Consider the following 22,975-nt stretch of genomic DNA (forward strand, 5'->3'; position numbering starts at 1 on the left):
TCAAGTTCTTGTACCAGTTTAGATCCCACGGTTCGTGTGTAGCCTCGAGACACCCTGAGACTGAGCCTGCTTCTCGTCCTACTCGTGATCATCCCACCTGCGATCTCCTGCATAGTCCCTCAGCCCAAACCACATATGGACTACCTTGACAAAGGCTCTCGGACATCAACAGAGATACTGACAACTGGCTGAATGGACTGTTCAAAGGCTGGGGACTCTCGGGCTGGTTGGGATCTATTCTGAAAACTGTGGTTTTAGTGCTGTTTATTTTAGTTATAGTTATTGTAGTTTTTAGCATTGTTTTTTCACTAATCAAACACATGGTTCTCAAGTTAATTTCAAGCTCATCCCCCCCTCCTGAGGTCTACCATTTGGAAGCCCTCAGTGCTCCAATGGATGACCTGGAAGCCTCTGTGGAAAACACTGACCCTCCTGTAAAGAAGAACCGATTTACCAACCATGGTTTGGCAAGCATTCTGCACCACAAACACAGTCCTCTTCTTTTTAAACAAAACTAGGGGGAAAAGGTATAGGCACACCTGGGAGGTGACCTGGAAGTCTAACATGGGACATTACAGCACACCGCAACATGACACATTAGTCTTTACTAATAGTCACAACACAACAGACTTTATTCTGTTAAATATCAGACATTAAGTGATATGTATCAGATTGCAAACTAAATACTAAATATCAAATATTGTCTGCCATTTAATCACTGTCTTATTTTGTGATTTAACTTCAACAGACTAGACTAGGAAATGGGGGTTGTCAGCTCTTGACAAAAAAGTGGAAAAGTGGCACAGCAAAGGAAAACCAGCCTGCCCAAACAGACTGGTAATCAGAAGATTAACACTTGGGAGAATGATTTAGGGAAACCACAAGGCACAGGCAACTGTGGGCTTCTACAACAAAAGATGTGGCTGGCAAATGAATAGGACAACTCAAAATGAGGACCATGATGATTTTGGACATCAAAGTAGTGAAGTTTAGATTTTCATTCATGTGTCAACCCATTACCCAATGTCACTGAAAATGCCAAATACAGTGTCTTCACTGTTCTGCAAGCCAGCTGTGGATTGTTCACTGTAAATCTTAGATCACTGCTTTTATAGATCTTTATTACTTTAGAGGGTTCAGATTTAACATTGAAAAACAGTGAAAATCAGAGAAATAACAAGTTAGAGGAGGTTTTATAGGATGCCTTTTTTTTGCCTAGAACTGGGCATCTCATACTGCTGAATCAACAAAAGAAATATCTGATCACAATTTTTGTAAAGTTTTTGTATCCTTCAACACACTGAAATCAGAAAGTGTCTGATTAAGACCTTAACAGCACAGAAAACAGAGATGCATGTGTATGTTCACCATGGGCAGCCCTGCCAGATGAGCTTGCTTTGATGCTTCTCATTCATTTGTTGTGCTGTGATTCCATTTCCACCAAGTACCCCTTCAAGAAAGAAAATGACTTTCTATTTAGCAATAACGTGAGAAAGTGCACAGCAAGAACTATGCCCATCACATTCCAGGCGAGATCATTGGATTACCTGTTCCACAAATTTTATTGGCACTGGCATACCACTGGTTTTCTCTTTTGTTTTGCATGATAGCCATACCTGTTATCAAATCAATTGAAAGCTCAGTATCATTAATTCTTTACCCCACCTCAGTTGAACTTAAAAAGAAAATAGCAATGCATGTTCAAAGTACAGCCTAGCTTCTGACTCAAAGGGGATGCTGCAAAAAATTTCCAAAGATCCCAAAGCCCTGGCAATTTTTAGGTTCTTTCTTACTTGGTATACTGTAACAACACACCACTAAAACTACATTTAACTGCCTGGAATTCAGCTTAGTCTCTTTTCAGTTTCATGCAAGATTCACACAAGTATGCCAGAGAATACCAAGAAGTTGTGTCAACAACTCTTGTTGTTTACCCACTCATTTAAATCCGACTGAACTACAATCCTTAAGAACTAAGGACATGGGAATCACCAAGCTAATTAACACCCATCAGTCAAGTTTCCTGTTTTTCCACATAGTTCAGAGACATTTCTGATTTCCAGAAAGTGCCAATCAACTGAACATCAATGATGCAAGTTCCTCTATAATGTCAGGTTTTTGATTTTTTTTATTCACAAATTATTGTCTCTCTACAAAAATACTGTAAACATCAGGGTGCCCTGCCCTTAAGCAAAACACTCAGAATTCTTGAAAGTTTCTTCAGTCTCTTCATTCTTTCTTTTCTAATTTATTTTGAAATACTAGGGACCAATGAAACCAGAAAGTAACCAGAGTGCTGATTATGATAGCCATAAATCCCCTCAATTTCTAAGCAGCTTTTAGAACACTGATTCTAAATGCATTTCCCTTCTCAAAACTTTTAATATCCACAATCTTCAGAACAATTCTAATAAAATTAGTATTTCCCTACTTGGTTCTTCAATGGTATTTTTACAGCTCTTTCTATAGTCTTCCAAAACCTGCAATTCATGACAATGACCAAGAAAAAAGAACATTGATAAAAAGAAGATGAACACATGAGTGGATGATAAAGCTTTTCTTTCATAGTGAAACTAGGACATTGCAAAATCATTATTTCTCCTACTTTAACCTACTTAAATATTACACTTGAAGTACAGATAGATCACAACTTCAAAACTGGGTTTTTTATAAAAACTGCTGAAATAGAAACCTTTAATGATGAAATCCTTTTTCATCTAGAAACTAAGTTTTATACTATTTCCTCAACTAAATAAAGGAGGCCTATTCAAACAGCTTATTTTAAATGATACCAAACACTTGCTAGAAGTGAAGCATATCAATCTGTATTAATATAATTTTTAAAAACTTGGTCTACCATGTTTTAAAAGACAAGTATATTTAAGCTAAGAATCATGCACCTGTCTAGCTAGTAACACTTGCCAAGCCAAACACTGATACTCAGAGAATCATTATATTCTCTCTTCCATCTGATGAGAATTTCAGGTAATTAAAGCATTATCAAAAAGTGTCACATTTTAATGGCTGGAGAAAAATCTGTAAATTGGAAATTATACAAGAAGAAAAGATCTTTTCTGGATTTTAAAAAGTTGTAGCATTCAAATCCTATTCATAGAATTGATTCTTTCAGGTAGGGAGAGGTTAAAACAAGCATATGAACTACTTCTCGGAATGTAAATATTAAAGGGAAGAATTTTTAACCTATTGGTTTTTTTCCAAATAATTTCTCAAACAACAAAAGCCAGGCAGGCAAATCCCACACCTAGCCTCCTGTACATTGACTGATGCTTAAAATTCCCATCAAGTTTTGAGTAATTCAGGACTCTGGCTAAACAAATGTGTTCAAAGTGAATCTTTTCCAGTGGTGTTAATTATCTTTAAGTGTTTAAACCCACTATGAAACAGTTTCCTTAAAATGAAAACTAACACAAACAGACATTTAGCACTAAAGTTACTCCACTTAATTCAAGTGTGTTACACTTCCAGTTACCACAAACAAAATTAGATACAAAATAACCCAGACTCCAGCAAAGAAGGAAAATCAACAAGAGGAGCGAAGAACACCACCAGGTATCGTAAAACCCCAAATTTTAGTCTACAAGATTTGTCTTGATTGTTTAATAGAAGTAATAAAAAATGTTATGACAGATACATTTTCCAATACAATTCAAAGTAATGAATCCTGATCTTTCTTCAGATGCTCTTTGATTTTGTGTCTGTGAACAGATGTGAGTTGTGATACACAGCTCTGGCTTCTTGAGCTGGGATTAGAAGTACACCCAGTATTTTGAACTGGATGTCCCAGAACCAGTCTAAGCCAAAAGGCTTCTCATTTTCTGCAAGGATGAATAACTTGCAGTTTACCTCTGTAGTACATAAAGAATCAATTCAAGCAAATAATTAACACACCATTTTACATGTGTTCTGTTCAGTTAATGAGAAGTGTTTCCCAGTATTTTTCCCCTTCCAAAAAAGGTAAGTAAGAAAAAAAAAAAAAAAACTGAACAGGGACAGCTCATATTGGAAAAAAAAAATAAAAAAAGCTCAGTTTCTAAGTTTTATCCTCATAATCAAATTTTTACCCACAAGGAGAGTAAAGCTCTCTCTCATAATTTATCAGCAGTTCTATCTTCATCTTCAATTTCCCTGGTGACAGGAAGTGTTTACAGAACTGTTTTAGCTGGTTTACTCAAATTCAGCATAAAGAAATTTAGTTTGTTTTGAACAAAAAAAAAATTAAAATCTGCAAAACAAAATAAAACATCCAAACCTGAATAAATTGCCATGTCATAGCAATAACAAGTTTCAGCAGAATAAAATCCTTTTCAGGTACTTTAACTAAAAGAAGCAGCCAATAAGGTCTTCTAAGTTTAAAACAGAACCTCTGGAGGAGATACACAACTGTTCAGGTACTTGAAATATTGTTCCAACATATTTTGCTCTTTCAGATGCAACAGCTGAACTTATGAGGTTGCATATATGACCACCAAAGAATTATACACATCACCACTGTAAGCTTACAATTACCCCCAAAGAAAAAAGAAAACCTTAAAATAAAAGTGGCCAGCCAAACAAGTACAAAACACAGCTCAAAACTCACATTTACATCCCAGAAAAATAAATAAAAAATAAAATTTTGATGACTAAGAAGCAAATGTAACAATGTAATGTTAACCAATATTAACTAATGTAATAATCCATACAGGATTTAGAAGCATTTTGTTCCAAAGAAGTTCATGTTACATAGAGTCTGATAAAAATCAAATCCATGCAAGAGCACAGATAGAAACTTTAGCAACCCCCTCTGAACTTGGTAAGTCTAAATAGGGGTATTTGGTATATGATTAAAACCTTTCTTTTCAACCCAGAAATATTTGTATCTACCTACTTGTATGATTTTTACACAATCATCGTCTTTTGGTTTGTCCTGAAACTCAGCTTTTCCTAAACAGTTGCTTGCGGCAAGTCAGTCCCATGTTAATGCAAAGAAAGCATGAGCTTAATACCCTTGATAGTGTCCTTTTAAAAAGCAAACAATAGAGTCTTGTGAAGTACAAAGGTTTATTATTGCTGACCCAAGGTAATAAAAGCCACATTGTTTGTACTTGACCGATTTCCTCCTTCACCAGTGCTGGACAGAAGCTTTTGAGGGACTAGTTCCTCTTAGAATACATTCCTTTCAATTACATTTCACTTCCATCTTCACCAAAAGCAGCGCTAAACCAGATACAAATCAAGAGGAGGGATTCCACACAGTGCACAAAAACTGTATTTTTAAACACTTTTCAAACAGATTGTCTATTTATTACTTAGCATGTCCTACAATGATTGTAAAGTATAAGACTGGAATTAGGTTGAAGAGCTTCTGCTTGAAGACAAGTAAGGCATTTAAGACCTAAAGTCCTGCACTCAGGACATTTTATTTCTCTCGTGTGTTTCAGGAAATGAGTAAACAGACAACTAATAGAATAGTGTTCCAGGATTCCTATCCCCTGCTATTATCTGTGTTACCACACAGAAGGCCCTAATCCAGAAACATACAGACACAATTGAGAAAGCTGGAAAGGCCAGGTTGAAAACCTGATACAGTAATATTAAGAAAGCAAAATGAAATCAAAGTTCAGCCGTGGTCAACAACTATTTTTCAATACTTTTTTCCAATCAAACTTTTCACTTTCATTTTTAAATTTAAAACTGATGTAGAGCTAATTCAGGATAAGCAAAAACAAAACAAACAAAACCTCTGGACATTCCCACAGAAGACAAAGCCTGACCATTGAGTAGTAGTTAAAGACCTCAATTAATCAGAAAGCTCAGTCTTCATATTATATCTTAAAACCTTAGGACTGGTATTTTTGAAAACTGGAGTAAAACTTCCACTTTCAAAGACAGATTACCACAAAGCACCATGTAACTCATACCATATTCTTCATGGTTGCACATTAAAATACACAGTAAGCATATGTTTTGAAAGAAATACCATTATTCCGGGCCTGTTCCAATTTATGGTAGAAACTTATAAAAACTCTTTGCACAATACAAAAAAAATTAAAGTTGCAAAGTTGCAGGCTATGAGTATGCAAGCTGTTATTGCATATATATGCAACCCAAACAAAAGGTGAGAGACACATTTTCTCCCATCTTTTAGGCAAAGAATCAACAGTCTCTGCACTCAGAGCTGGAATGTCTTCACTTATTACACAGCTTAACTTTGGACCAGCCAAGTGGAATTCCCTGCAATTTAACAGAAGAGGAAAAAGGCACTTCTGTATTCAATAGAGTGGTTTTACACACTCAGTTTATGAACACAGAAGTACCTATTTCCCCCTGCTGACTCGACACACATAGGTTTGTTAGTTGTTTACAATGCATAAGTCTACATTCAGACAGAAGAGACCACCTCAAAGTTACATGGCCTGATAAGTGCATGACACTTATGGCACAGAAACTACTTAAACAGAATATGCTAATCTGTGTAAGGAAGTATGCAAATTTGCAAGACTTGAAAAAGAATTGCTGACAACTCAATGAATTCTTCAGGCTCCATGTCATGAAATCTGCACCAAATGATATCACAATGTACAGCACAGGTCGCAGTTGAGAGGGCCACAGAGCACCACCACAGAATTTTAGAAGGCTCCAACCCATACAAAGTAACACCACACCACTACAGAAGACTTCAGGAACCTGCCCTTCTTGTTCTTCAGCCCAACCTTTTATACCCCTCATATTCATGCATTGCACCTGTGTGCCCTCTGTTCCCTTCCATGACTGGTCAGTGCACCTGGGCCCTTCATGTCTCTTTGCTTCCAATGTTTGCAAGGCTCATTGCTGTCAGTGCTGCTCGCCTGCTTTTCACAGCTGTAGCCCATTGGGGATGAGGCTCACCTGCAGCCCCACCCCAAATTACCACAAACTGTGTGCCTACAAAATGATACCTATACTTCCTTATAATCTTCAGTACTATTACCTAACTTACTGACCCAGTGTCACAAATGTGGTATTCACAATGTCAGTTCATTCACCTGGCATTTTTTTTCAAAATATTGATATAGTTTAACATTGCACACAGGAAAGGATATCTTGTATACAAATAATCATGGTTCAAACCACATCCGATTTGCAAGCTTGAATTTATCTCTGTAGTCTGTAATGTTACATATGTTATTCAAGTTTATATAGCACAATAGTCTTAGAAGGTATTTAAAACACTACTCTCAAACTTGAGCTATTATACTGACAGAGAAAAATATTTCTGATTTAACTATGACCATTTCTAAAAAATCTATTTTGTTAGATCTTTGTTTTAAATGGATTGTAGTGAGTACTAGAGATTTCATTATTATATGCACAAATGACTCAGCACTGTAACCACAGCAAAAGGAAAGCCTTTCCAAAAGACCCAAATAATTGCTGCAGTGCAACTACAACCCTGCATTCTATCTTCTGTAAATGAGATTATACAAAAAAACTACAAGCCCACAAGAATTTTGTCCTAAAACACAATCTCAATCTGGAAGAAGTATTGCAAATATACTTTTATTTGGTTAAATGTTAATACACTGAGAACCCATGAGTGGAACAAAACATTCCTCAAAGGGAAGGCTTTGTTTATATTCAGAAGGCAGTATCAGTTGATATTCCTAAGAGACTAAAGAATAACAATGCCTTAGGTATCTAGAATTTACTTCATGTGTTCCATTACCTTTCCAAATTCTCACATAGTATACCTTACAAAATTAGTGTAACTCTGTACAAGATAAGGTGATGAAATCACCATTGTTTGGCACTAGAATGAATATCACCATATTCTCCACATAAAGAGCTATTATCCAAGAAAGAGGAAATAAGTCTAGAATATCCAAATAAAGTTGTATTTGATATGGAACTGGAACAAAAGCCCTAACACAAATATTAAGTTTCAAAATCCCAGTCTCCAAATTGCATTCTCAAATGTCAATTAAACATATTGGGAAAAATCTTGATAGTGTCCAAGAATTACATTACTAATGGAATAAAGACTGAAAATATCACTTGTATTAATACCTAATGTTACTGAAGACATGCCAATGCCAATTTAACATTTAAATACCCTATCAGAAAAGGACTATGGTCTGAATTTTTCATACTATTCAGGACTGTATGGACCAGCCACTGTTTTTTCTTTACAATGCAGAAAAGTAAGGCTAAACTTAAATTCTGTTCTAACTTCATATAAGCCAACTATGTGACTGAAACACAGAATGGATGTAGTAGTTTTTTCTATTTTTACTGTGCAGTTCCTTAAGAGGAAAGAAAAGCCACTCCACCAATCTCCCAGTTTCACCTTCCCCCAAGTTTTATGCACACACTTTCCATTCCTTCTTGTTTCAAAACTGGGATCCAATCTCTCTCTGTTATTACACCTATCCATACCATGCACAAGGAACCCATCCAAATCAATAAATAAGACTTTAAATAGAACACTGTACATAACTGACATTATTTAAATGGACCATTATTTAAATGAGAACATTTGGGAATTTATGAGAAAGTACACCAAAACACGCTACAAGTAAATTCCTTTCACAAAACAACCCTGATTTTCCAAACTACTCTTAAGAAAGCAACTCCACAAGAAAAAAGAAATCAAGTCAATATTAGAGTAAGTTTCAGAGGCCATGGCATATATTGTAACAGTATCATTCATTTTGCAACAGTAAGGAAAGATATTTTGGCCAGTAACCGGATAGCATTTCTGTGCTGGACACTGTTTCTGTACAATCTTTCCTTTTGTTTTTCTTTAAGCATAACATCATGTGAGGTCCAATATTTATTTTTAAAAAAATTGTTTGCAGCAGTTTTTAAAAAAACTTTGCAAATTTCATACATCTGAAGAGACAGGTGGAAAGATGTAACATGTCACAAAGAGGCGAGGCTAGAAGTGAACTCGCTACACAATACCTTATTTTCCACACAAAAGGAAGATTGACATACAAGATTACAGAATAAAGCTCATTTGCAATGACTAGCTGCCCTGAACAAATATATTTAAAGAGTAAATATATGTGATTAAACAAGAATTTATCAGATTTGAAATTATTAACAAGAAATGCATGCTTGCAGCCCAGAAGGTCAACCACATCCCAGGCTGCATCACAAGCAGTGTGGGTGAGCAGGTCCAGGGAGGGGATCCTGCCCCTCTAAGAGCCCACTTGAGTACCCAGCTCTGGGGCTCTCAGCACAAGAGACACAGACCTGTTAGAGCAGGGCCAAAGGAGGGACACAAAGGTCATGAGAGGGCTGCAGCTCCTCTCTTGTAATGACAGGCTGAGAGAGCTGGGTTGCTCAGCCTGGAGAAAGCAAGGATCAGGGGAGATCTTACTGAGGCTTTTTGGCAGTTAAAGAGGGCTTAAAAAACCAAAATAAAATGCTACTTTTTACATGGGCAGATAGTGACAGAACAGGGGCAACGGCTTCAAACTGAAAGAGGGTAGGTTTAGGCCAGACGTTGGGTTGGATTACCCAGGCTGCCCAGGGAAGTTCGGAACGCCTCATCTCTGGAAGTGTTTGACACCAGCTTGGATGGGGCTTTCAGCAACCTAGTGAAGAAAGCTGCCCAGAGATGACAGGTTGGAACTAGATGGTCTTTAAGGTCCCCTTCAATCATTTCAAAGCATTCTCTGATTTTATGACTACTCAAATCTTGAAAATAAAACCAAGGCCACTTCTACCCTAAGAATCAACATTTCCTTTCATATTTTCTGTTATTTGACTCTGCTATTTCACTCTTCATCCTAGGCATGTCTTCATCATACATGGAATTTCTCAGGTAAGCAACAGACATATACACATGCACCCATTTATCAAAACTGAGGTTAATTTATTCTGTTGTTTACTGCCATAGTTGCTTCTTACTTCTACTCTACAATTCTCTCACCCCAAACAACCTCACAATTAGCTGCACCTCATCTGATACACTTAAAACAAGACCACAGCCAGTAGTAAAGGAAGTAATGAATAGCAAATCCAACACCACTTTGATAGGACAGATTCAATTACAGCTAATTGAATTCATGAGCTATAGTTCACACACCAAGAGTACTTGATATGCCCTTGGTAGACTGTGTTTCTCCAAAATTGAAACATCATTGCTGAGGGTCACTCACTACTATAGCTGACACAGCACACAGCTCAACAGAAATATATTTGTTTTCAATTTAAAGAACAAACAGTTCAATATAATTTATAATTCAGAATCTACATTTAAGGAAACAGAACACAAACTCAGAGCTGCTAAACTTAGAAGGCAGGGACAGAATTTAAGATCAGAAATAAACACAAATCTATCTGGGCCTGCTCACCAGCTCATATTTAAATCAATTGTAACTGAAAGCTACTGGTGATCTGATGGTGATTATATTATTATCCATTAACACTTTTTACAAAAGGTGAAGCATGTTAAGTTTTTGGTAGCAAAGCTAAAAGGCATATTTCTTCCCTGAAGACAGATGAAATAGCCAAACAAGAAACTTTATCAGGCAAATTAGGTATTTACTGTCACTAGAGCTTGTTTCAGATGCTTGCAGATTTCCTAGGAACAAGTCTCAGGAGACAGAAGAGAGACTGATGAAATGATTGCGTCATACAAACGAGGTCCTCATACATCGCTAATGGAAGAAACCTGCACTGCACTATTAAAATACACCTCCTCACAAGGTACCAGAGGAAAGCTCCGACAATGACTAATAAAATTTCAAACTTCTTGACATAAAACCTAAATGTTATCCTTTGTAGGACATGCCAGTACACAAGCTAAGTATAAGCAATGCTTAAACAGCTAAGCACCTGTTTTCACCATAGTGTCCTTTTAAGTCAAGTTTACTTTCAGTCTTTAAAATGAGGTCTGTGCACAACATACAACACTCCTTAGAGATGACTGCACTTTATGGCAAATTATTAAATAGTTTCCACCTTTTCCCTCCCACCAAAAAAAAAATATAATTGTCTGCTTATAAAACTTACATAACTATGCTGTGGAAGGCTCTCCAAAGTGAAGTGATCAAACACAGTATGGCTTTTCTCCTTCCCTCAAGTGGCCTTATTTCTAGGTGGCTTTTTTTTTCCTGTCCTATTATTATAATCAGTGTTTAATTCTATATCAAGATTCACATTTCAGAGAAGCAGAGGAGGCCAAGCAACAAAATTGTGTTTGTTCTCAAACAATGCAGCTCCTAACATTTCTACCAAAAATGATAGCAAATCAGACTAGAAATCTCAACTATCATGGGAGGATCTGGAGTTCTGAATCTCGCCATAGGTATTACACCCAACTGCTAACAGGAGATTTTTCTCCCTTGTAGAAATATTTTAAATGACAAAACACACAAAGATTAGAGAGAAGCTTATCAATATATTTTATTACAGGACATAAATCATCCACATTTCACTCAGGAGAGCCCAACTTGAACATATCAGAAAATCTATAAAAAAGCACCACAGCTCAGTTCCACATGAATAGATGACACTGCACTCACAGTATGACCTAGCAAAAGCTACACATTCAGACTCACTTATCAAATCTAGAACTGGTGACATCAGTTTCTTCACTTACAATCATCTAGAATATCCAACTGTGCTTCTAGCCACACTCTCACGCAGTTGTACTGGTTTTGCTCTGAAAAGAAGCAATTATCCAGGAAATACAAGCCCACCTAAACAAAATGAAAGTGTCTCAAAACAGCATTAAGCCCCCTTCTCCCTTCTTTTTCCAAAATCATTTTTAGTAGGAATTTGAACATTCTGTACCAAAGGTATAGCTTCAGATATGCATTCATCTCCACTGCCTGCCAACCTTCTCTTATTATTAATTTATTTTGCTAAGTCCCCATTTCACCAAGAACCCTCTTTTCTAAAATGCAAATAGCAACCACACAAAGTCAGTAAAATTCTAAAAGAATATTTAACACAGAAGTGTAAACCCTGTCTCTAAATACTATGCCAAAGCATTTCAATTGCAATTCAAAGATAAAATTAACTGTATTACAAGCTTTTATCACCCAGGTACACTCACAGGAAACTCTTAAAGCAATGTGAAACAGGTAGACACTAAGCTATGAAATTAATAATTATGAAACCAACTCCTGACTTATCCTTAAGATAGCTGGGTTTACCTGCAAACGTGTCAGGATAAAAAAAAAAAAAAAAAAAAGAAAAAAAAAGACTGCTTGCTGAGACACTGATTAATAGTCACAAAACCAGTTGTCCTCCTCATTTATCATTTCACAGTGTTGCCTCTCTTCCTATAATTACTGTGTATTGCAAGCTCTTCTCGACAGATCAAGAATTCACTGATCATAAACATCCCTTGTAGACAGCAAAATCCTATGTATTTCATGTTCAAAATTGTTTTAAAAAATTGTTTTCACATAATTGTGCCAAATCAAACAAACTGGGCTGTACTCTGTCTAACCCTCAACCAACAGCAGTCTAGGAGCACTGAAAAATTTAGGTCTGCCTAAGAACCGAGGCAGCAAAAAATTATCACCACTGCCACCACAATACATCTTTTACTTTACAGTAAGTCAGGTGTTGCAGATAAAGGAGTTAAGATAAATCTAGAAACTCTTCACTTATTAGAACAAAGACTAAAATTTATTTTCCTAAAATACTTGAAATTGATAGATGTCATAAGCTTTACAGCATCAAGACTGGATGTACCCCAATTTGTATCTATTTTTCAACTCATGAATGTATAAAACCTGAATGAATGTGTAAAACTGAAATGAAAAAAAAATTACAAAACCTCTTTTTTCCCCCCAGCAGAAATATATCTTCATGTAATTGAAGATATTTTGCACCAACTGTTAGGGGTTTTTTTCAGATTCTTTCCAATTCTCTTCCCAGTTACTTTTGCTTTTCTTTCTAATGGTTCTTTAATGGTTCTTTCTTGTAGGACACACTCTTTCTCACAGCTTCTTCCCAGCTGGCATTTGTAGCAAAAAAAAAAAAAAAAAAAAAAAAACAAAACAACCAGAACAAAACAAACCCAACTTTAACCAAGAAAAACTTTCCATAAACAAATCCAAGGAACCACAGCTACTCACTGTAAAAGGTAAAAGTACTACAATAGATGTATAAAAGCTTTCAAACAAAATAATTTTAATTAAGGTGCAATAATGGGAAAATTTTAGAAATGTTTTTTACATTTATTATAACCCAAATTCCACTATTTCCAAATATATGAAAGACTGAACAATTTCTACAAATATGGGAATTAAAATGTGTTGATTACTAAAAAAAGGAGGAAAAAAACCATTGCTGATCACCATAAATTCTAAATTCACCACTTCAGAGTGTGACAGCTGGGTGGTTTAAATAAAGACATACTGCCAAAGTTTTTAAAGGCCTTTGAGAGTCACAGAAGTCAGGGAGAATTTAATGGCCTCAGGACACAAACTCAACATAGTGACATGCAACTTGAAAAATTTTCATGAAAGAGGGGACAATAATCCCAATTTAGAAACAGACTGACTACCATTGTTCTCACTGTTCTCCGGGGACAGACAACAAGTTACCCACTAATTTTCCTGAAAACAAAGAAAAATTTTACAATGTATACTCTGAAGTTACTTTTGGCAGGCCATGCAAATTGAAACTGCACAGGCTTTCATCTCCTACACCCAAGAGCTGCAGGAAGCCAGTCCAAGGTGGCAGGGAAGAGCTCTGAGGCTCCAAGTCTGTCATCAGTTTTGGGGCAGGGGGCACAAGGAGTCTGCTGTTATAGCACCCAAAGTTGAATATGAACACAGTCAGCCACCAGCCCCTCCAAATCCTTCTATTTGCCACACATACAGCTATTACAGGGCATCCTCATTAGCACATCAGCAAAGTAAAAATCTTATACCAGTTTAGCCTGTTTCTGGAAGAGTCTGTAGAGGGACAGTTCCCTTAACATCTACCTAAAGCATTTCAGAGCATTTAATTTACTGACTGGAGTAATACCTGAGAGGCATAAAGGGCAGTACTAACTAGACATTTTGTTTCCATCCAGAGAGCACCCTGCACCTTCAACAATAATGGCAGGGTCATTTCTATTAATATTTCAAATTGCTCTGAGTCACCATATTCCCCTAAAGAAACATAACAACACTTGAACAAATACCAAGAATGCTCTGTAAGAAGTTACATTTTAGCAAAGAACAAGTCCAAAACTCATAAAAACCACAGCATAATGGCCAACTCAAACTGTCATTTTACAGGATTTTGGTAATCAGCCCTTACCTCTCTGGAAAGAATCATGAAAAATAATGAAGAAATAAACAAACAAGAAACCAACCAAACAGAAAACAAAACACAACAAAAAAATCCCACACCTTGGCACCTTCACCTGATTTCCTCTTGTATTAGACAATGTCAGAGGTTCTATAATTGCATTTTCCAGGCAAAATTATTTACCATATTGTTAGATTTAATGCTTTTAAAAATATGCCTTAGACAACATCGAGACTATATACAAAAATCAACAAATCTAAGTCACAGGTCACAACTGCTGATAATTGTTTTTATTATATAGCTCTTCTGCTTTGAGTTCCCTTTCTCCAGCACTCCAATAAACACAAAATATAAATAATTACACCTGAATATACAAATTGCATATTAGAATCAAATTAACAAATAATAGGTACATGATCTTTCATGCAAAATTAGCTCAGAACCAATCCTTTAAGGAAGTAAAAAATATACCAGCTTAAAAATTAAATAAAAAACCTGCTACTACATATTTTAGGTACTGTATTTGAATAGTTTCCAGAAACAAATATCTGGTGTGAGAGCCATTTAGAAGCTCAAATATGCTGACAGAAAATGAGCAGAAGAATTACATATTCTCACTCTTCCTCTATCAAGCTGCAGAATAGTAAAACTTAAAATTTATGAGTTTGTGTAAACTTAAATAGATATACATATTTACATACATAACGTATATAGGTATATATCCAATACAGAAAGCTGTGGGTGATACTCAAACCAAATATCCAGGAAAGAAACAAGAGCAAAGATTTCCCATAAAAATTAGTCTCTTGATATACAGACAAGATAAGGGCTGGCATAAGGGCTATGAAATACTCTCCCTAACAAACAAACAATCACAAGACTAGAAAATCAGATACCATAGGAATGGTTTCACTGGCCAGATCAACCCAGCAGAAAGTCTCACATTCCATCACCACCAGTAGCACACAGAAATAGGTTGCACCATACAGCTCAGTGACATGAAAAGGATGCTTCCTTCATTTATATTTAATGTGCATCAGTTAGCAATAAATAACACACACACGATTTGTCTGATTTGAAACGTGTCGAAGCAGACCAATTGATTCCCTGAAGAAAAAAGACAACACATTTCCACAAAAGTTACAGTCAATCAACAGACCAGCCAGCAACTGCTCCAAGCTGGGATGTGAGTGAAGAAACAGGCCAGAAGAAAAAGGGCAGCCAAGTGAAAAGTTTTCATGACCAAATTCTACAGATCACCATCTTTGATTCACTCCAATATTAAAAATAAGGGTTAAAAAAATCCATATTTTATACAAGAAAACGAACCAGTGCTTTAATGTGAAGTGCAAACAGTGCGGCTGACAAACTGAATATTATTAGCAAAAAATGTTGTATCATATATCTCTCCCTTCTTTATTTTCTAAACAAAGAAATCAACACTTGTTCAGTCATTTGGAAGACAGTCTTTCTATGGGAAAGCATGAATAGTCTAATTTTGAGAATTGTTCTACCCTAAATATCCCAGGTGCACACTAACACACAGTATTCAGAAAATTTTATGTACCAGTTTGAAGCTGCTAAAAAACCCTCTAAAATACTGCAGATTTTAAAGGATGCTTTCCCAAGCAAACATAACATGTTAAATTACTCCTGAGTAGTACAGGCTAATACTGAAAATGTTCTACACTGCTAAGTGTCAACAGTAGGGGAATTACACTGAGCTAAATAATTTGGTTAAAAACAGCTTATGCCCAGACAAGACCTTGGAAGGTAAACACAGGCTCCTATCTTAACAAAAAATCACTCTTCACTGCTGTATACACCTCTATGTCTCTCATAATAAACAAAACAGTATATAAATTTCACCACACTTGTCTTTTTTTGTCTAGTTATACTGACTATCACCTTTAAAAGTGGACCAAACCAGGATTAAACACACTTTGGGAAGGGATTTGTTTTGCTAAGTTTTCATTACATGAAAGCCAAAATACCAATGCAGTCATCTCCAAAAGGCTGCTCTCTCTGTCCTCTACAAGCAGTCCAGACTTGCATGCTCAAGAAGCTAAACATAGAAAAAAATTGAGTCAAGCCCTAAGAGCCTACATGCTTTCAACCCCTAGCACTTTAAAGTTCCTGTTTCTTCCCACTGAAAAAGGAAAACTAAAAAAAAAAAAAAAAAAATAAAATCTCCATTTCTCTGCAGGTTTCTTATCTTCAGTTTGGGCTAAGACAACACTTAACAGAGTTTTCCCAAAGTATTTTCACCTGGAAAATCAGGGTTTTTTTAAGCGTAAACTTGGCAGGGGAAAGGTATGGTGTTGGGTGCTTTTGATTTTGTGGGTGAGTTTTGCATGCTTCTTATTTCTGAAATATTAATACCAGTTGTGTCCCAGATTATCTGATTATTTGCATTGCAAAAAGCACTTCTGGGCATCTCCGGGCTATTTATAGGACTTTACAAATCACTCATCTTTAAGAAGCATATTTGAGTGTTGAAGCCTATTCTATGACACACTGTCAAATTCACAACATCAGATAAAGAATGCTTTCTGCAATCAATTAAATATCTAAACTAGATTCAGACAAAAGAAACAGGTGACAGGCAAACACTAACAATTTACCTCAAGACTGATTTTAAACACTGCAGATAGAAAAGCAGAAATGTGAACTTTGAATTTTCACATGTTCAGACTTCTTCCACACACTCTCACTTTTCTGACCTCTCTGAAAGATAAAAGAGAATACTTGTTTCAATCCATTTTTTTTTCCATCCTAAAGAGAACAAGAAACTTATGGGAAAGAACCTGTTGCTGCCTAAACTACAATAAACATTATGGTATTGAAATTCACCTCAGCAGTGGATAACAGGAAAAGCAAAGGAAGAAAGCTGAGTCTCACACCTGGTCATTTCTCTCTAGACAGCAGCTATAATAATAATGATTTATTTTGGGACAAGTGTCATTTTGTAGGAGGGAAAAATGAAGTAAGAAATACAGAGACTGAAAACAAAATTCAAGTCATTTAGCTTTATGACTAAAGCCTCAAAGATGTACAAACGTAATGGTGAATTCAGGTCACCATTACAGTCACAACATTCAGACCATGTTTTCTTTCAAAACTTGTGGTATTCAAGAACATTGCCAAGTAAAATAATGGATTATTATTTATCATCTCAGTATCAAGAAAATGTGACAAAACACGGAAAAAATGCTCATACATCCCTTAGAAAATTTAAAATAGGTGACAACCTTGGTAGTGAAACCAAAAATAACACTTGGTAAGAAAGTGAACTAAATTAAGCCTCCAAGAAAAGGAAAAAGCCACCAGTGTTCTTTTCAAGTAAAGAACTTAGCTACTCTGGGGCACACTTTCTTACTTAGACAATTCCCTGGCATTAGACTACAGTTGTGTACCTACTGTCATGCTGATACAATGCCACTTGAAATATATTTGGCTAGTATATTTTCTGTGCGAACATAGAGAAATTAAGTATTTGAAAATATGTAGCACCTCATTTTTCCCATGAACTTTTTAAAATTTTCCCACGTGCATAAAAATGAAAATACTGCTATGCCCAATTTTTATTCTGCATTTGTTCAGTGTAAAGCACTTAATGGGAAAAGTAGTTTAAACAATCTTTTTGCATAAAAATACTCTAATTAAAATATTTCAATCAATTGAACAGATTCACAACTCCAAACTTACATTTACATAGTCTGCTATGGAATTCACTGCACTTTGAAAAATGGACAAGAAACAGATCTCAAAGGAGAGAGGGTAAGAAAAAATTTGTCATCTTTCTCCTCCTGGTGTTCTCTTCCTTCTCCCTTTTCCATCACTATGCATTTCAATTGGGAATGTAACACTTTTCCCATCTTTATGTACCCAAAAATGAAGAAGTACCTTCTGGTTTCCCTCTATTACTTACTCTAGTTTACCCGAATTACTTTTTCATTATGGCACAATTAAAAATTTAGTGTCTCTATTTCAAGATACGTGTCAGGTGTCCAACTGCAGGCACTCTGGCTTCTGGAACAGGAAGGCTGCCCATGTTAAATGCCCATCACAACAAAGGATGATTCAGAAACTCTGCCATTAGTGCTCAGTCTCCCCTTTTCACTGACTTACAAGAAGTTTGAAATAGGTTCAGGTGAGCACAGGTCATGAACTTTGAATGAACATGGTGGTCATGGCATATAATTGTTTTTGTTTCTGTCCAGCACAGAACTACCTCAATCTTGGCACAGGTGAGTGCATAGATTCACTGAGATTCACAGAGTATTCAGCCTGGCCTGAACAGCAGTTTCTGAGTGTGCTGAGCAAACATTTGTATTTCAACCTCCTTTGAAAGGAAAATTAATTCAAAACAAGATGAGGATAACCAAGCACCTTCAATGGCTCCAGAGCAGAGTGTTCAACTTTCATACAAGGAGACTAGTTAAAAAACCCATATACTTCAAAGGTTCAAAGCCACATGTTCAACCCCTCAGGAAGTACCTTCAAAGAAATATTTTTCCTGTTTAACTTCTCTTAGTGCCAGAAACCAGTATGTGTCCCAATCCTGTGCCCTCCCTAAAGCCCCAACTTCACTTTATCAACTAAGTATTAAAGCACTTCCCTCCAAAGCAAACTTGTATTCCAGACTCTGCTGCAATTGCCTTTTAACAAAGAGCCCACAAACACCCAAACAAAGGCTGAGTCCTGGGATGTTTGGGGGAGATAAATGTCCTCTGACTCATTACACTAAACTGTACTTCCCTTTTGCTCTTCCCACCTTTACATGAAGTTCTTTGCTAAACCAGGCACAACATCCCAACAGAAATCACAGAAAACACATGCCACAGAAAATCCAGCCTGCATTATGGTGGTCAGGTTAACAGAGAGATTTTAATCCTCTGAGACTATGAAGGATACTTAAAACAGTAGCTGCTATATTCAAAGCAGGTATTGCAGTCAACTTTTTTTTTTTACATTGATTTCATTCCATCCTCAGAGAGAAGTTGCTTAAAGTCATAGATGACTACAATCTCACAGACACCAACAGAATTCTGTTACCTTAAATATTAATCATAAACAGCTCCCACAGCATGGAACTTACCTCCCTGTTTTGACTTTCAACTTTCTCAAGTTGATAGTTTCCATGGCCATAACTATTTCTAAGCCTGGGAATATCTATAAGCAATGATTCTAGTAAAAAGGAGATACCCAAAAATTACATAACAGGAAGTTCTGGTATTTCCCCTCCCATCCCCAAACATCTCCAATTATCTCAGAGCATACAGCTTTCAAGAACATCAGCAGAAAGAAAATGGTTATCCTTATCAGAGCAGTCAAACTGCAGACTACTCTAAATTGCTGTAGTGAAACTGATGACATGAATGCCATCTATTTGTGCAGGGAGATCAAAATGGAGGATAAGGTAATACTGACTTAAACCGCTGCTAAAAAGAACTGCATAAAGAGATATACTCTTTCAGTACATGTGATATAAACCTACAGTGTGCTTAACTAACTTAATTTAAAAAGGTCAAAGCCAAGCAAAAAAGTTTCTCAAGCTAAAAAACAAATCCACTCTACTACCCTGCAGTATTTTGCACTGATTTAACTTGCAGCCCGTTTAAATCAGGTCTCCAATGCTTCATGCTAGCAGGTGCACACAGAGCTGCCCAGCCTCAGGCAGACTCAGATCTGACTCAGAGCCCTGACTAGTGCACTACAGAGGCATTAGAGGGGCACTGCATCTTTTATAAACTCGGCCACTCAGAGCAGGTACTCACGTGCTCAGTTTCAGTATCACTTTAAGGCTGCAACATTGCTTCCTAGTCAGGAGCGAGATACACAGGCATGTCACAAATTCATTTTTCAACCAACTTAAAATAAGCCAGCTCTGTTTCTTTGGCAATGTAAGGCCTTATGTATTTATCTGTGCACAGTTTTATACCTTTCCAGTTTTCTCTTTTTTTATCTTTATTTTCCCTATTAAATGACCAATGACACAGTTCAAAAGAGATGCAAGTTATCTTTGTTATCTTTGGAGACAGAGTTATTTGAGAAAAAAAGAAAAAAAAAAATCAAGCTGGGGAAGACAGAGAATGAAGGGACACTACAGATTCTGTCAGTGTCTTGACAGGTAGCTATCTGCTCCTTTTCCCTTTTATTTCTTTCTCTGTTTCTTCGTAACAGGCAGTGTCTCACTTTTTTTAAGTCTCTCTTTAAATCCTATGGCATCACAATTTTCCCTTTCCTCAGCCTCTAAAGAGCATCTTAAAGGACACTCTAATAAAGGTATACTGTTTAAGGTTGACACCAGGATTTCTTCATTGGCTGCAGAAATATTTCCATGACTACCCTGCCTTCTTTAAAAATTACTCTTTTTCTGCAATCTGTGTTTCACTCGAAGTCTTAATCCTCACTGATGACTACTGTATCCACATGGTCATGATGTAATGAAGAAAAGCAACCACTTCTGGAGGGAAAAAAAAATTACAAACCTTTCAAGAAGTCTCTTAATAATCTCAAATAATTTATCGGTAAAATGTCTGCCCACATTTCAAATTGGAACACTATCTCAAAACACAACGTATTTCAAGAGAAGATAATGCATTCTTCATTAACAACAACACTCCTGGGCCTTTCCAATTCCATGTTTAAAGCCATTACCTTCACTAAAAAAGGGCTTACATCACACCTTTTTGGCTGAAGAGAGCTTAGGGGAAATTAAGATTTACATTACATTACTTACTAAAATAAATCTATCCAAAATAATTTCACAGTCCTATAATGAAAAAGTGAACAAAACTTCCATATAGTTGAACACACAACTTGAAGCTTTCAAACCAGGTGCAAAAACATATGCAACTATCAGTATGTATGTTCAAATACAATACAGAGATACAGCACACATGAACACCATGAACATCACGGATGTCTGACACGTCTATTAGGCACACTTACTCTGCAATGCCACCGATTACAGGCAGCTTTAGTAAGCGTGGTACTTGTGAGATGAGACCTTACCTTCTACCAAAATTCTACACACGCAAAATATCTGTGCATCAATATTCAGGGCAACAGCGTGTCGGGGGTTTGACATACACTCACCTGCATTCGGTTAACCTGTTTGATCTCTTCCCTGGCCCGACAGCTAATTTAAATGATGAATTTTTTATCATGATGCAGGTAAATGAAGTTAAACCAGATAAACCAGGTTTTATACTAAAAGGTCTTTCAGCTTCAGCAGTGGCAGTACTCATCCCAGAGACAAGCCAAACCCAGGCCCGGGTGCAGGCTCGCTCCGCTGCAGATCCCGCAGCCGGGGCCGTGCAATGCCCACAGCATCCCGCAGCCGAAGCCGGTGACACGGCAGCACCGGGGCGTACAATGCCCACAGCATCCCGGAGCCGGAGCCGGTGACACGGCAGCACCGGGGCGTACAATGCCCACAGCCTCCCGCAGCCCGGCTCCCGAACCGCGCGGAGGCTGCGGCGCGTCCCCGCCAGCCGCCCACAGGCACCTACAGCCACCGCAGGCAGCCCAGCTGCCCTCACACTGGCCAGCGGCGGCGCGGCGGGAGAAAAGCCAGCGGAGAGGGAGGGGGAGGCGGAGAGAAATTAAAAAAAAAAAAAAAAAAAAAAAAAAAAACACAAAAAAAAACCAAAAAAAACCACAAAAAAAAGAGGGCGCTGGGGAAGGGGGCAGCCAGCCGTTCGGGCACCTCCTCTCGCCGGGCACGGTCGCAGACAGGCACCTCGAAAATTCCTTTGTTCCCCTCCTTCCCGCACTCACCCACGGTGGCCAGGGTCTCCAGGTCCTCCAGCTTGAAGGCAGCGGGCTCGAGCGCGCCGGGCGAGCCGGGACCGGCGGGGCTGGGGGCCGGCACGGCGGGCTGAGGCGCGGCCACTCCTGCCGCCGCCGCCTCGCCGCCGCTCTTCGCCCCCATCTTGGCCTTGGCAGCGCTGAAGGCGTCCATAGGGCCGAGCGGGCGTCCCGCGGCCGCTCAGCGCATGGAGAAGGGCGAGAGGAAGAGGGAGGAGAGGGAGCGGCGGGGACGCAAAGTTTCAGTCTTCAGCAGGCGGGGTGGCTGCTCCCCAGGGCTGGAGCCCGCTGCCGCGTCTGAGGGGGCGCGCAGCCCTTCAGCATCGCGGCCACAAGCGCCGCGCCGCCCGCCGGTGCCCGCAGCAGGCAAGGACCGCCGCACAGACAATGGCGAGGGTGCGCCCAGCCGCGCCACACGCGGGGCGGAGGGCGGGGTTTGCCGCTGCCGCTGCGGCACCGTCCCGCTGAGGGCTGGCGGGGCGGGGAGGGGCCGGGGGAAGCGCGGCCCCGCCACACAGCGGGAGCGCGGCCCTCGCCCCTCGCCGCGGGCACGGCCCGGAACCGTGTGACAGCCCCGGTGCTCTCTGCTTCTCCTTCCCCACCCTGCGTCCCACCCGAGGGGCTGCGCGGCTCGGCGGCGGGGAGCGGGGTGCAGGGAAGTGCCGGCGGCTGCCGCGCCTGCCCCGCGCTCCCTCAGCGTTGCAGGGACACCTGGGACGGTCCCGTGCGCTCCCCGCAGAAAGTTAAAAATGAGCGGTGAGGTCCCCTCGGCTGCACAGTAACAGCCCTGGGAGGAGCTGGTCCTTCCCCACGCGTGGGAGCGCGCTCGAGTAGCTCCCCCCGCATGTCCCAAAGGGTTTGTCACGCCTTATTTTACTCCCCGTTTCCGAGCAGGTGTGGATTC

General features: G+C 38.6%; 1 protein-coding gene across 2 annotated transcripts in view; it reads right to left on the reverse strand.

Moving 5' to 3' along the window:
- PRKX (protein kinase cAMP-dependent X-linked catalytic subunit) overlaps positions 1–22,311 on the reverse strand; it is a 57,858-nt gene extending 35,547 nt beyond the window's left edge. For both annotated transcript variants that reach the window (XM_059466284.1, XM_059466283.1), the window contains exon 1: positions 22,042–22,311. In XM_059466284.1, the coding sequence (XP_059322267.1) occupies positions 22,042–22,225 (184 nt within the window). In that variant the 5' untranslated portion in view covers positions 22,226–22,311. The remainder of the gene's footprint in view (positions 1–22,041) is intronic.
- Positions 22,312–22,975: the final 664 nt, after the last annotated feature.

This window comes from Ammospiza nelsoni, chromosome 2 (assembly GCF_027579445.1).
Source record: "Ammospiza nelsoni isolate bAmmNel1 chromosome 2, bAmmNel1.pri, whole genome shotgun sequence".
Taxonomy (NCBI): domain Eukaryota; kingdom Metazoa; phylum Chordata; class Aves; order Passeriformes; family Passerellidae; genus Ammospiza; species Ammospiza nelsoni.